At 41.8% G+C, this 13,894-nt stretch overlaps 1 protein-coding gene across 2 annotated transcripts in view; it reads right to left on the reverse strand.

Moving 5' to 3' along the window:
- Nucleotides 1–70: 70 nt before the first annotated feature.
- The window catches only part of Blo (bloated), a 115,720-nt gene continuing 101,896 nt past the window's right edge, over nt 71–13,894 (reverse strand). For both annotated transcript variants that reach the window (XM_077424630.1, XM_077424629.1), the window contains exons 4-8: nt 5,115–5,330; nt 3,036–3,196; nt 2,483–2,685; nt 1,193–1,468; nt 71–670 (exon numbers count right to left, since the gene is read on the reverse strand). In XM_077424630.1, the coding sequence (XP_077280756.1) occupies nt 477–670; nt 1,193–1,468; nt 2,483–2,685; nt 3,036–3,196; nt 5,115–5,330 (1,050 nt within the window). In that variant the 3' untranslated portion in view covers nt 71–476. The remainder of the gene's footprint in view (nt 671–1,192; nt 1,469–2,482; nt 2,686–3,035; nt 3,197–5,114; nt 5,331–13,894) is intronic.

Consider the following 13,894-nt stretch of genomic DNA (forward strand, 5'->3'; position numbering starts at 1 on the left):
AAAAAAAAACGTTATTTAATGCGCAAAGAGTATAACAATATTAATTTGACGAGTAACTGAGGTTTGAAGCTTCTTCGCGTGTGCCTATGTATATTTGAATAATTGTTTTATTCTGTTACGTATAGATATACATATATATCTATTTATGCGGGAGGGGGGGGGTTATAACTTTGTGTCTTAAGTAGCACAAATTTCATAAATTCGCAAAATCGATCGATGTGTTGAGCGGCAATTAATTTACCACGTTGTTGCCGCAATCATATGCTACTCGGTTAAAAAAATTAAAACCCGCGCGATCGCGATCGACGCACTCGCGTGCATGTGTTAAACGGTGTATGAGAACGGTGTGTATTATCGATAAGTCGCGTCGTTATTAATCAGCGCGCGCCAGATATCGACGCCTATTAATCGCCTACACGAAATTACGAATTACACTTATGAAACTCGAGACTAGCATTGATCAATGGCCGCCCAATTCAGGCGCGGGACTTCTTGCTCTTTAGCTTGAACCATCCCGCGCTCTTGTTCGGGTCGCGGGGCACGGACGTGGATCTGTTCAATTCCGTCTTGGAGCCGATGCCTCGCGATTTGGTGGCCAGCGATTCCGTGGAAACAGTTCTGTCCACTTTCTGCTTGTCCTTCGGTTTTAGCGTGCTGCGATTGATCGTACCTGCAATGATTATGACGCAAATGTTTTCATTTCTTAAATAATACATTGACATAAATTAACGCTAATTTAAAGTTGACCAATTTTTTCTTTATATCACGAATAAGAGTATGAATTTGAAAGAAACAGTAAATTCGGACAATGTAACTTTAATTAATTTAAACTTTTTGCGTGACTCGCAGCTTTTTTTAGTTAAATTACAAAATAAATCTTGTGATCTCTTTCCTTAAGAATTCGAGAAAATCTAAATTAAATTTTTTCGATTTTTCCTTGAAATTAATTGAACTTCTTATAAAAAGTATTCCCGTTCTTATTAAAGAATACAATCTTATTATCCAGTTACTGAAGGGACTTGTTCACCATTACATTCGTCGCGAATTGTTATTAGTAAAAGTTAAGAAAAAAGAAAGAGATGCATCGCTACACATAGATACTTACTAGTTAATTTTATTTGAGGATACGGAATTTTATTTATTTCATTTAATGGGGCATTTAGTTATTTTGCTCAAGAGTAAAAGCATTTACTTGTCTTAGAAAGATTGTCCTTGCTTCGCCGTGCTTCCTTTCCTCGGCGGCTGAGGGTTTCGCGGCTTCGTTGCCTGCGTCTCATGGTCGCGATCGGTTTTGCATGCTGTTGCTGATCGTAGTTGATCTCGAACGGTTCCCTATAATGTCGCGGCTTCCACGGAGCAAGGACGCTCACGCTCCTCGACACCGTTCTCGTGTGCGATTGCAACGGTCGATTTAACTCCTCGCGACTCGCCGCCCGGCGTCGTTCATTCGGGCCTGGTATTTCGCCGACTGGAATGCAGATATCAGTCTTGAGTTGCAATTAGAGTGCGGTTACGCTTGACGACATTTTCCGTACTTTCACTGCCGAATGTTATTCACATAGATCACCATAGATCGCATGGTTAAATGATATTTTTTTATACATTTTCTATGACGCAAATGTGACGAGTATTGCAGAATTCCAAGTGTTCGATGATTGTCGATGAATAATATGCTTCATAGAGCATGACTGTCATTGGACAGTGATAATGTTTTAACCCAATGTTATATACAAGATGTTGAAGAAATTGCTTATGTGTATTTGAAAAAATGGATTAATCAATATTTCCGCAGGAAAAATTTGATGCCATTTTTTATCACTTTTTAATTTTTAATTTAAGCAAATGCCATTTTATTTATTTTAATCTGAGAAGCTTAATTCACGAAAGATATTTCGTTTGTTCGGAACATGAATGAGTATCAATAACATTTCGATATTTTTATTACGATAAAATTGACTTAAGGCTCCTGGATAGTCACCGCAGCCATATTGAATTTCTTGCTATCGAGGCGAGAAATTACCCTATTTTATGTTGCGGTATTTTCCGAAATAAAAAGACATTTCAATAAAAAATCACTATAGATCGTTTCAGCACACTTTTAAAATTGACCGGATACTATTTTTTTCCCTCGACAATAAACAAACAGCCATAAAACGAAGCCTAAACATACGGAAAAACAAGCCGTTTTCGACTATCGAAAGGAGTGGAGAATGTTCCTTCCGCATATGTATTTCTTGCAAATTTTACCATACGGTCAATTTTACGAGTTTCACGAATACGTTAAACGTTATAGCACAAGTACAGAGCGAATAATAAAGAAATTTAACGCAACGTAAAATAGGTTGAAACAAGAAATTAAATATATATTGCAATGGAGAGTAAATTACAATATTGCAAATCTTTTTTTTTTTAAATAAGACATAAAATTATATAACAATAACTATGTGAATGCTATGTGAGAAGTACAATTTTTTTATTGTACCTGTAGCAGCGTGAAGATACACGACAGATCTCTGCGATCTCTGAGAATTTTGACTTTGCTGGCTGCTATCGCCGGTTGTACTTTCGCCTGATGATAATGCGCTTTCAGCGAGTCTCGATTTTCTTGGGGCTGATATGATACCCCGGCGGTTCGAATTCGTGACATCACGCCTCGAGCAGGCGTGGTCGTCAACTCGTTTATTTCTGAAATAATTAATTAAAGTAATTAAACCTTTTCGTGGTCTAAATTATATTTTTATCTATTTATTTAACTACATATACATTATCTTCTTTCTGATAAGAATATATAAAAAGTAAATCTTATAATTTTTTGAGGAAAAAAAAAACTAATTTATTTAGATTTAATAATTAAAGCAAAATGAATAGCGGAAGTAGACGATTATACTTTTGTTTATGACGGTATTAATTGGAACAAAATGTCATGACGATAAGAAAGTTAGCTGGTCGACATTCGAAATATTTGAATTCATTCTTGCGCGAAATATTCAACCGGTCGATGTATATACGCGGTTTATATTATAGCGTATATTTACCTGCGGTCTCTGTTGGACGAGACGGACTCCTGATCCGTATCGCCGAAGAAGCGGAGATTCTTTTGCACGGAAACTCGTTCAGGCGCGGAGGAAGCTTCCTCATCCTCGGTGCCGGTCGTCAAGATCTCGCTCTCGGGTATTCTCAGCTTTTTATCCACCGGCTGCAAAGTTATCGACGCTTCATTATTCATGATCTCGAAGGGGGCGGGGGAAAGGGGGGACACCAAATATAGCCGCGCACAAATTATTTCTGCGTATAACAATTACGTCCGCTTATTCCAAATATCGATTTATCGAACGTTATAATTTCGCGCACAGAAGACGAACTTCGCAAGTGCGATAGATTGAAACGTATCGCCGTAATGATATATTATTCTGTGACACTATGTAATTTTCATAGCTATAAGCACATACTTGGCTTCGGTTTCTCGACTTTTAGGGGCGGTTTTGCCAGTCTCGAACCTTGACTATAGCTTAACTAATTCTTCATGAGATCGTCTCTCTTTTATACTTAAAAAAAGGACCTTTTTTTAAGTATAAAAGATACAAAAGAGAGATTTCCGTATGTTTAAACCACATAATTTTTTATCTTTTACCACCAAGATTTCTCATTTTATTGCAACAAGGTTCAGCAAATAATGCGAATACTATTTTAATTGAATAATTAAATAATAGATCTATAATGACAAGTGTATTTTTTATCTGATAGAAGAAAAAGATGCAATATAAAAAGTCAAGTGAGTAACGAGATTTTATCCGATAAAAACTTATTACGCGTTTGTTCTGAGTCATTGTCCTCCAGGGAATAATATAAGATTAAGGATAAAGATTAAGGACGCTATAAGCTACTAACGGGAATGCGAGAAAATAGAGTATACGACGCGAGACTCTTCTTTGTCAATTGTTCGAGACGAGCGCGAAGTCAGACATAACTGGCCTCCATCGAAGGTCGCGATTTTTCGGAATCCATGCAGCCCCGTCTCTCGGTCGGCTGGGAGAAAATCGCGCGAGCGTGTACAAAGCTGTATTCTTCCCGCGGCTCGCAAAAATCGCGGCCTCCCCCCGTGGTTGCATCGCACGGCGCTTTCATGAGTCATGATTCTCCCCGGGCCGACTCATCCGATAGATCATCGTCCACGGCGAGATTCATACGCACGCAATCATCTCAAACGAGCGCGCGCGCGCGAGGAGAGCGGCGTCTCCTCCTCTCCTCTCCTTTCCGCTCCTTTCCCAAGATCGGAGGAGAATCGGGACCTGACAGAGATTATTCCCGTGCGCGCGCGGCCGCGCGGGACGATGGTCGGCTTATAGGGCTAGGCAAGCAACCTCCTGATCGGCACTTAATCTCGCGATTAAATTAAACCACAGAGCGCGCGGAGTTAGTTAAGCATTTAATCAAACCGGTAATTGGAGGTTGCGCTGCCCTAATGGCTCCGCGCAGCGACCCGCGATCTGACTGATGAATGCGCACGGGACTGGTGCGCGAGTTGCGCGCGAGATAACCACGGCACGATCCAGGAGAATCCGCTCGTTATCGGATAATACCCGCGAAAAAGATTCTAGGCCTCTCGGAGGGATGATTTGCCGCGAGTTTCCGATCGAGTCCAAATACGATGACGTTTCCCCCTTGACGACTTCTAAGTATACGATCATTTTCGCCCACCTGACTCGCCGGTTTCGAAGAAAGACACCGTGGACTCGTTCGTCGGTGTTTTTGAGGATCTGATTACTTCATACGAACGAAATAATATTTTATATCCACTTGTAAGCTATATATTATTAAAGAATTCAGTGCAACAAATTATATCTTTTTCAGGATTTTGAAAAAAAAAACTTAAATGCATCTTTTAACTTTTTAGAATTGAATTTCTTATGTTTTTCAGAAACCAGATTAGACACGTATAGAAATTTGTTAGTTGATTGAGATTTTCATAGATACATATGTCAGCGATCAATCTTATCGTTAGCAGGTTTGATAAATTTAGCAAGTTTAGTTATAGGAATATAGAGAAGCAAGAATAGGAAAGTTGTAATAGAAATAGGAAAATAAAATTGTCAGGAATAGAAAATGACGCTTACTGCGGCATTGGATTTGTTCTTCCTCGAGAGGGACTTGAACCAGCCCTTCCTCTCCGCCTCTTGGCCCTGGTTGTCCCTGGTCAGGGTGTTGCTGGACTCGCAGAAGGACTCTTCCTCTCTGGTGAGAGTGCCGGTGGATCTCGAGAGTCTGGTCGGTCTAGGAGGGCTCGGGCTGCCGCTAGGTGTCGATAAGCGTCTGCGTTGACTATAATCCTCCTGAAACGAAACAGAAAAATCGCATGTTACATTCAGCGACTCAGCGTTTTTCGAAGTACCTACTATCTCTATATAACTACCACTTTCTCATCCGAACCTTTCCGAGCATAATTTACTTCTCAGATCCCGGAGGATCGTATCCAACCGCTATCCGATCCGAGAATTTATAGCGCGGAAATGAGGTGGACAAGAGGAATCGATTAGACCACAATTGGCGTTTTTTCACGACACTTCTTAATAGTTCCATTTTGATGTCATTGCAATATTGATCTCGAATGTCTCTATGGATCTCGCGTGTACATATCGATTGGAGAACGCGTGCGGAGCATAATTCCCATTTGTATGCATTTACTATTAATTAAAAGGCTTCGAAATGATGCGATGAGGAGAAATATCAAAGATTACACGCCATGTTATTGATCTGATCGCGTAACATAAATTCACGCGAATCATATGAAGCAGAATAGCTTGAATTCAAATTGATCAGTTGATCACGCGGTTTCCCGCGGAGACTCCAGCGCGACGAAATACAATCGAATCCATTCGACGTAACTAACAAAAGTGCCTGATGACCCCTGCCTTCGTCATTTATGTTAATCGCCGTTTCGCCAATTACACACGATTGACCGATCTCGTCGCGGCCTTCCATTCCGCTACTTCTATTCACGGGATGTATCGTAGGCGCAAAGCCTCGACGGACCCCGCCGGCCTGGAAAAACTCGCCCCCTCGAAGCGGAGGACGCGCGCGAAGATGCACGCGGGCAGGCAGGCAAGCAGGCAGGCAAGCAGGCAGGCAGGCAGGCAGACGCGTGTCCGTTTCATTCCCGACGACGTCCACGTCGTCGTTATTATTATCATCGCGTTTTGCATCATCACCATCATCAGCGCTGCAACCTCCGTCATTTACTCTCGCTCTCGCGCATGCATAATGCGTGCCGGCGCGCTACGGCTTCAGGCGCTTATCACGACTCTCCCCTGTTTATTCATCGGTATTCCGGCAAAGACCACGCCGACGATCGTAATCGCAGACGCCGTCGAGGCCGCCGAGGCCGTCGTCGCGTACATACCGCACGTAACGCGCTCGGGAACTCCACAGGAAGTATCGCCGCGTATCGTCTAATCGGAATGTTAATCTCCCGCAGATTAATTGACGCGATCGACGTGCGATTGCGCATTAGTTCTCATTGTGAAACCAGGACACCGTCAAGGAAACATAATTGTCTCGCGTGGATGAACCTAGCGAGCGTGTGACATGTACCTAATCTATCGTATTTTCGATTTTATCGGTTAATCGCCAGATTGTTGATCGCGATGGTCCGTATGAACTTATTGAAAGTATATTTTTATCTCTGTAAAATTCCTCTTTTATTCAAATTAAAAGGAACATTTTTTAAATATCTTCCCGAAATCTTACGCACGGCAAACATTTCATATATTTATCAGTTATCAAAATTACAAAAAACCTCTATATTTTTTAAATAAATTATATCTCAGTAGCACAAGTGCAGATTTAATGCGGATGACAGAAAATTAAACACAAATATTTTCCGGAAAGTGTCAAATATCTTTCTACGTGTTATATCTCTATCATGTGTATATATACTATTGTAATGAGATCATAGTTATCTTCTTATTTCGCGTCATCCAAATAGCGAATCTGTGTAGATATCGTAATTTTTTGGATACTATCAGACGAGTAAAGGAGCACATTGCGTTTCCGGCGCGGATTTCCAATTCTTTCTTTCTCTCGTGCGTGCAATATACCGTGTACCTCGGAGAACTTTCAATACGCAATATAATAACATATCACGGCGCGGCCGTGTATATAGATGTGTGCACCGACCGCGTATAAACTCTTAAATGACTCACAATGAATAGCCCATATCGCGGAATCATCTGCATAGTACAAGCACGATGCGCTTCCCTGGTACTCTCCATATATACGAGCAACAATATCCCGTGTGCTTTCCATAACGAGTCGCGGCGCGGCACCGCCGACGACGGTCGCGGAGGACCACGACGGTGACGACGAGGACGAGGACGAAGAAGAGGTCGAGTTGATGCTGAAGACGAAGAAAAAGCTGAGGTCTCCGGTATAGAAAGGAAGGGGCGGAGAGGGGGGGGGGAGGAGGAGGAAGGGCCTAAGGGCATTGTGACCCCACGCACCGCCCTGCTAACTCTTATACCGTGGCCTTCCTCCTCGCCGCGTTCTTTTCCTTCCTCCTCATCCTCCTCCTTTTCTTCCTCAGTTTCTCTCTTCTTCTTTGCCTTCTTCGTCCGCGGGGAATGCGTTATGCGCGGAGCTACTCCCTTGCCCTTCTGTGACTCGGCGTGGGCCGCCGAGATTGGGCTAGGTCGCTTACGTATACCTAAGTGCGTACGCACGCACGCGTGCGTGTGTACGTGTCATGTGTGGCACGAAGCGTGTGCGCGCGCGCGCGAGTGTATCCCCGGCGCATAACTCTGCAACATTAAACCGCTCGCCGTAGGTCACCGTAGATTACGCATAAATTCCGAGGGATGCGATTTACGACGTTAACTGCGGCATCCCGGTCCCCCTGTCCCGCCACCCAACTCCCTTTTCAGATTTTCTTCCCGCCATCTGCGCGCGAGCGGCCGCCGTGTCGCTGCCGCTGTCGCCGCCGGTAGGCAAAGAAAATCGGTCACGAGCGAATCGAGTTTCTTCCTCGTCTTCTCGCTCTTCTGCGTTTGACGCGTATTTCTCACGACGGTGGTGCCAACGACTTTCCCACTCGATTGAACACTCACGAAGGGAAGTAGTCTTCCTTTAGTCTCTTCTTCGTCCCGCACCGTCAGTCAAAAGATGCCAATTGTTAAGAATGTGAATGACTTATGAGTATTTTAAGTGTCGTGTCTAACACACGATTTTTAATATTTGAAAGGCAATGAAATTGTATGCTTACATATTTTTACCAAGTTTATAATTTTATTTTTATATTAGATAAAACATAAAACACAAAAGAGTAAATTATGTCTATTGTCGTCATATATAATAATAGAAGAAATAAAAAGAGTCGAATTTTTATTATATTATATTATTATTATCTACTAATAATATAACAAATTAATAATAATAAACGCGGTTTAAGCCGTCGATACATATGATTAATTATTTTATTTTTAAATTAGAAATATTTGCATTTACAGTCACTAATATAAAATATACATATATGGTAAGTTATTCACTGCAGAAAAGTATTAATCTTTCATTCGTCCGACGAAATTTATAAAATTCTCATTTATATTGTAATACTTAATAACTGTTCAATTAGGAGCTAAAGGGACAAATATTTATATTTGGGGAGTATCCTTCCTCTAATTGGTATTACAACGTTTTATATCATGTTGATTCAGTCGTAAGGCAATAATAGGATAGAGACGAAATGGTAGGCTACGTCGGTATAATATCAGAGATGCAAGAATATAATAGGGAAGCGAGGGAATCCTGGCGCTGTATACAAAAGGACATTACGGTAAGATCTGTAACGCGCAAAGCCGCAAAATAAACGAATGGGTGCGTAATTGGTATTGAGACCGCGATAAGTGGTCAGCCGATGCACGCGCGCGTGCAACTGCGTATAATAGTGGCCAAACATACTGAGAAAGAGAAGTGGATTCGCGGGGCAGAGGAGCAAGTCAAGTTGGAAATGACCGCGGTGAGAAAAGCGAAAGGAACGAGAAAAGAGGGAGAGGACGCACCGCAAGAAACCACCTTGAATATCGCCGGCGGAGGACGGGATGTGGTTTGACCAGGAATGCCCATCTGGGAGAAGATCGCGCTACCATGCGTTAAAAGGAATCCGTTACTATTTTTATGCGATGCCATCCCTCCGTTCCAATTTCCCTCTGTTCAAATGCGATGAGATCTACGAGATGGGAAACATCGAAGATATCGATTTAGAAAGAAGATCCAACTTCTAAGGACGTATTCCTCGAACAATTAGGCAAAATTAACCGGATTTTAGTAGAAGGTTGAAGTAATTTTCAATCAATATTCATTATGAATATTATAAATTGAAATGTACAATATGACGTAACGAGTATAACGAATAGTTATAAGGTGGCGTTGACTAAAATTAATTAATCGAGGAATAATTCAATGAATACAATATTGGTTAAAGCATTTATGAATATTATGACACCTCTTATAGATAACTCTGCAGATTCTTTTATAATATAACATATTTTATATAGCCTGTGGCTTCCGTTCCGCTGAGGAATTTATTTCATTCCGTGTAGATTGTCTAACTTTTATTCACAAAACTCTCCTCCTCTCTTCTTGGAATTTGTTTCGTCGCATAACTTCCGCATAACGAGGTTTTATAGATTGCTTGCTCTGCCCGGTTACATAATATCTCTCCCGTGAATATTCAACAAAGATCTAAAACGTAATTTATATCTTTAAAGAGAGATCCATGATTTTATCCTTACTTAATTTTATAGTTACAGTGGTTTTTATTTTTAAATAGAATCGATATTTAAAAATAGAAAGGGAGAGGATAATTTCCCGTTTCAAGATTTTTTACGAAGTAAAATTCTAAACTTTGCTGTAGTCGTTCTCTTTTTCGTCTTGCATCGATGGCTAATAACACTATCGAGAACTTTGAGGTACAAGGGTAACAGACTGTGAGAAAAAGGCGGATATCCGATGAAGGATACCGAATATAATTTCGCTCTCGCGCGCGATGACCACCATCGCGGTCATTAATAATTAACGGTACGCCATGAAGGGAGAAAGATGGATTCTTTCTCTTTCTCTCTTTCGCATTTTACTTTCTTTAGAATATATGGTGCACAACTGTATTTATGAGAAAGTTTCGATGATACAATTCTCCCGAACATGAATGATCACTGTAGGAAATTTATTATGATCTAACAACTAAACTCGTACAGATAAAATTTATTTAATCTTTTGTGTATAATTTTTTTATCCTAAATTAATGAACTATGTCTCTTAAAGCAGAATCTTTTCTGTCACAACTTACTCTAGCGATATTTTTATTCTTAAAAGCATTTTTAAAATATTTTAATTGAAATATCGATCGGAATGCCGATGGGAACTTTTTTCGGCTCAATGATCGGTTGTACACATCTTCCAACATTCTAATATTTCTTTTCATTTTTTCTAAGAATTTTAAATTTGTACGTCTGGTTAATTGTATGCTCTTTCAAAATATTGCTTATATAATTATTTTAGTAAGTATAAAGATATTTTATCAATTCATTATTGGAACAAAAAAAAAATACATAGAATATAGAGAAGAAATAAAAAAAACTTAATTGCATGTGTATCCTGTCAAACTTTCTGATTACCAAGTTAGGAAAAAAATATGATTACGATCTCAAACCACATATTTCTTCGCGTTCCGATGTCAATTCGCTTGTTTGAGTGCGAACCGGCATTGGAACGTCCACGGATGGGTGATGGTTTCTCTTCAGCGCGGTCGGCGGTGGTGCCTGCGTGCGCGCGCGCGCTCGCACTCTCATTTCGCCTTCGGGAATAAGTATAATTGATGAAATGACACTGCGAGCCGGACAACGGGGACTTTATCGAGCGCTCGCGATCGCCTCGGGAGACGCGAAAGAACGCACGCATATGAGAGACGCGCATGGGATACGCACGAAGCTCGCAGCGACTTCTAACGAGAATGACCGCCCCGGTAGGTGCCTCGGCGACGTCGATGAATATTAATTATTCCGATCGTGACGAGATGCCCCGCACGCCCGCGCCGTTTCCCGCATAACTGGTCGCTTGGTCGACTGCTGCCGATTACGACAGTTTATTTGCAAGTTCGCACGCAGCCTCTGCCTTCGTCTGTGTAGACTCTCCCCTTCGTACTGCTCGTCTCTCGGACACGTAATACACGCTTATGCTAATTCATGCCTGACAAAATTGCTGCTAAAAATTTGTCGTGATATTTCGTATCACGCTAGTGACATTAATCGAGTTATTAATTTTAAAAATGTCTCTTACACGAGACAATAACAACAGCAACTCGACGTGATTCACACACATATTTTGAATAATGGAAAAATCGTGTCGCATTAATTTGTTACTTTGTTGTGTGTGTGTGTGTGTGTTTTCTATTACGAGTTTTAATAACTAAGATAGAGATATGTCTGGTTATGTAGTAAATATGTAGTAAGCGAACACACATATACATATTTAGCTTGACTCACGTACTTCTAGATTATTCTCGTATCATAAAAAATTTTGCCTGACAAACGTCCTCGAAAGATTCTCTCTTTCCAGCAGGCATAATAAACATCTCTTTTCCCCCCTTATCTCGTATTCGCTTTGACAGACGGTATCCTAATTCGCGCGGTCGTATCTCGCTTGACGTGCTCGGCGCTACTCGCAGGTACGGAGCGAATAGGTAATTGAGCCGCGGTTAGTTGCGAGAAGGACCGTATCTCCCCGGTATCTCTTTCTCCTTGCCGGTCTCCCGCCGATGTCGGCCGGTACACCCGGCGTCGTGTACACGACCGCGACTAGTGTGATACACATACATACACATATACACGCGCGCATGTATATATTGACCGGGCTGATGTATACTCCAGACTCGTTGCTTAGAGGATGTTCTATGCATAGTTACCGAGGGAGAGATGTATCTCCTCGTATCACCCGGCTGCAAACCGACCGGCCGTACGACCCCAAGCGAGGATTTTAACCCGACCTAGACCAGAACGTAAAGACGGACATATAGACAACGAGAGGAGGGATAAGAGACAGAAAAGAAAGGGAGCGGGAGAGAAAACCGGCGCGCAATGTGGCAGGTAGAATCGTATCGGCAAATTGCGATCGGCGACTGCCTTGTCGGCGACTCCCCGCGGCAAGAATAATATGCACCGCGCGCGAGAGACAGGGAGAATATAAGGGGGAGTGCAGGGTGGCGGAAGAGGAGGTGGAGATGAAGAGGCTATCTGGCTATGTTCCACAAGTGATACGAATATCCGGCATTGTTTAGGTCTCCGGGGCTCGTACTTATCTGCTCGCGATCGCGTTCCAGGAATCGCGCGCGCGGTGCGTCCTCATTGATACGCTGAGGCTAATTCGCGCGTAGGCTGGACGATCTAGTTGAAGCTGTTGGATAGGACGTTGAACGAAATGTGCGTTGCTGCTATAAGTACATTCATATGTATATGAATCCTCAGATTTAATAGTAGGATTAATTATTAAAAAACAGAAGACTGGAAGAAAATTTTCACGTAGATCAGTTTACACTAAATAAAAATATTATAGGTATAAAAATCTTCTTTTTCTCTCTTTTTTTATAAAAATAAAAACATATTAGACTGAACCTAGACTTGTCTAGATGTACATTCAAATATGTTAAAATACTTTTGCTTTCTTTGTTTCTCGAAATGTGGAAACACACATTGGTGACTTATTTCGCCAATTCATTTCGCTTCAAGTTTAAACTATCGAAATGATGCGACGTTTTATTAATTCTTCTGGACTTTAACGTGGTGAATGGTTTCAAGATATGCGAAGTATGCGTTTCAACTCGCGGCACAAAGTACATTCGATTTATGAGAGCCGAGAGGAAGGAGATTCGCGGCTAAATGACCGAAACTTATCTCAATTACCGCGAGATACCGTGGACCGTGCGAGCGAGTCTGTCTGCTGTGAAAGCCGCGCTGGTGCTTTCGCACGGGATGACTCCGTTAATGGTACAACTATTTCGAGAACCTCGCGATCTCACGGCTAAACCTTCTTAACCCCTTATCTATCTCACCCAGACTATCCTCCAGAAACCGCCGCAAACTTCCCGGCAGCTCTGGACTCTGTTCGCGCGGAGTCGCTTCAAGAGTGACTTCCCTTTTGTTTCTCTCCCTTTCTCTCTCTCTCTCTCTCTCTCTACGGATAGCCTGAGCACCGTTGTATTATTGTTATTGCGGTGTGCACGTGTCGATGTATATACGCGATGCACATGACCGCCGTCCGTGTAATGGCCTGTGAGAAACCATCGTTGTGCTACGTTGAGATACGCAACACAACGCGAGTAGGAGAAGAGTGGTGCCTCTTCTCTTCTTCCCGCGCGTGGTGCGGTATCCACCGCCGTCGTCTCTTGCGAACGGGCATCTCTGAAAAAGACGTCAAGAGAAGACGTCTATCCCCGGCAGGCACGCAGGGTCTTCTCCGCCATGTCTTCTCCTTTCGCTTTTAATCTGCATTGCCTCTACCCCACCTACCGGAAAAGGTAGCCGATCGTTCGCGATACCCCTCGCCGATCTTTGTCCTTGTTCTTTCGCTTGGTGAAAGAATTTAGATTTTTCAAGCGTGTTGCTTCGGTCTAGGAGATTTAGAAGATTTAGGTGTTCCGATCTACTTTTCGATTTTAATTCCAGATTTAGATTTGTAAATTTGTAAAAACGAACTATATATATAAACAAGATAATGCATTGTTTTCTTATATAATTGTTTCTTTATTATTTTACAGAACAGAGATTAAATTTTTATGGATCACAGAAGAAATTCTGATATTAATTAAACATATGTAGATATATGTTTACTTTATTATTCTAATCTAACCGTG

The sequence above is a fragment of the Temnothorax americanus genome, unplaced genomic scaffold (assembly GCF_048541705.1).
Source record: "Temnothorax americanus isolate GAGA-0224 unplaced genomic scaffold, ASM4854170v1 Scaffold87, whole genome shotgun sequence".
In the NCBI taxonomy this organism is placed as follows: Eukaryota; Metazoa; Arthropoda; class Insecta; order Hymenoptera; family Formicidae; genus Temnothorax; species Temnothorax americanus.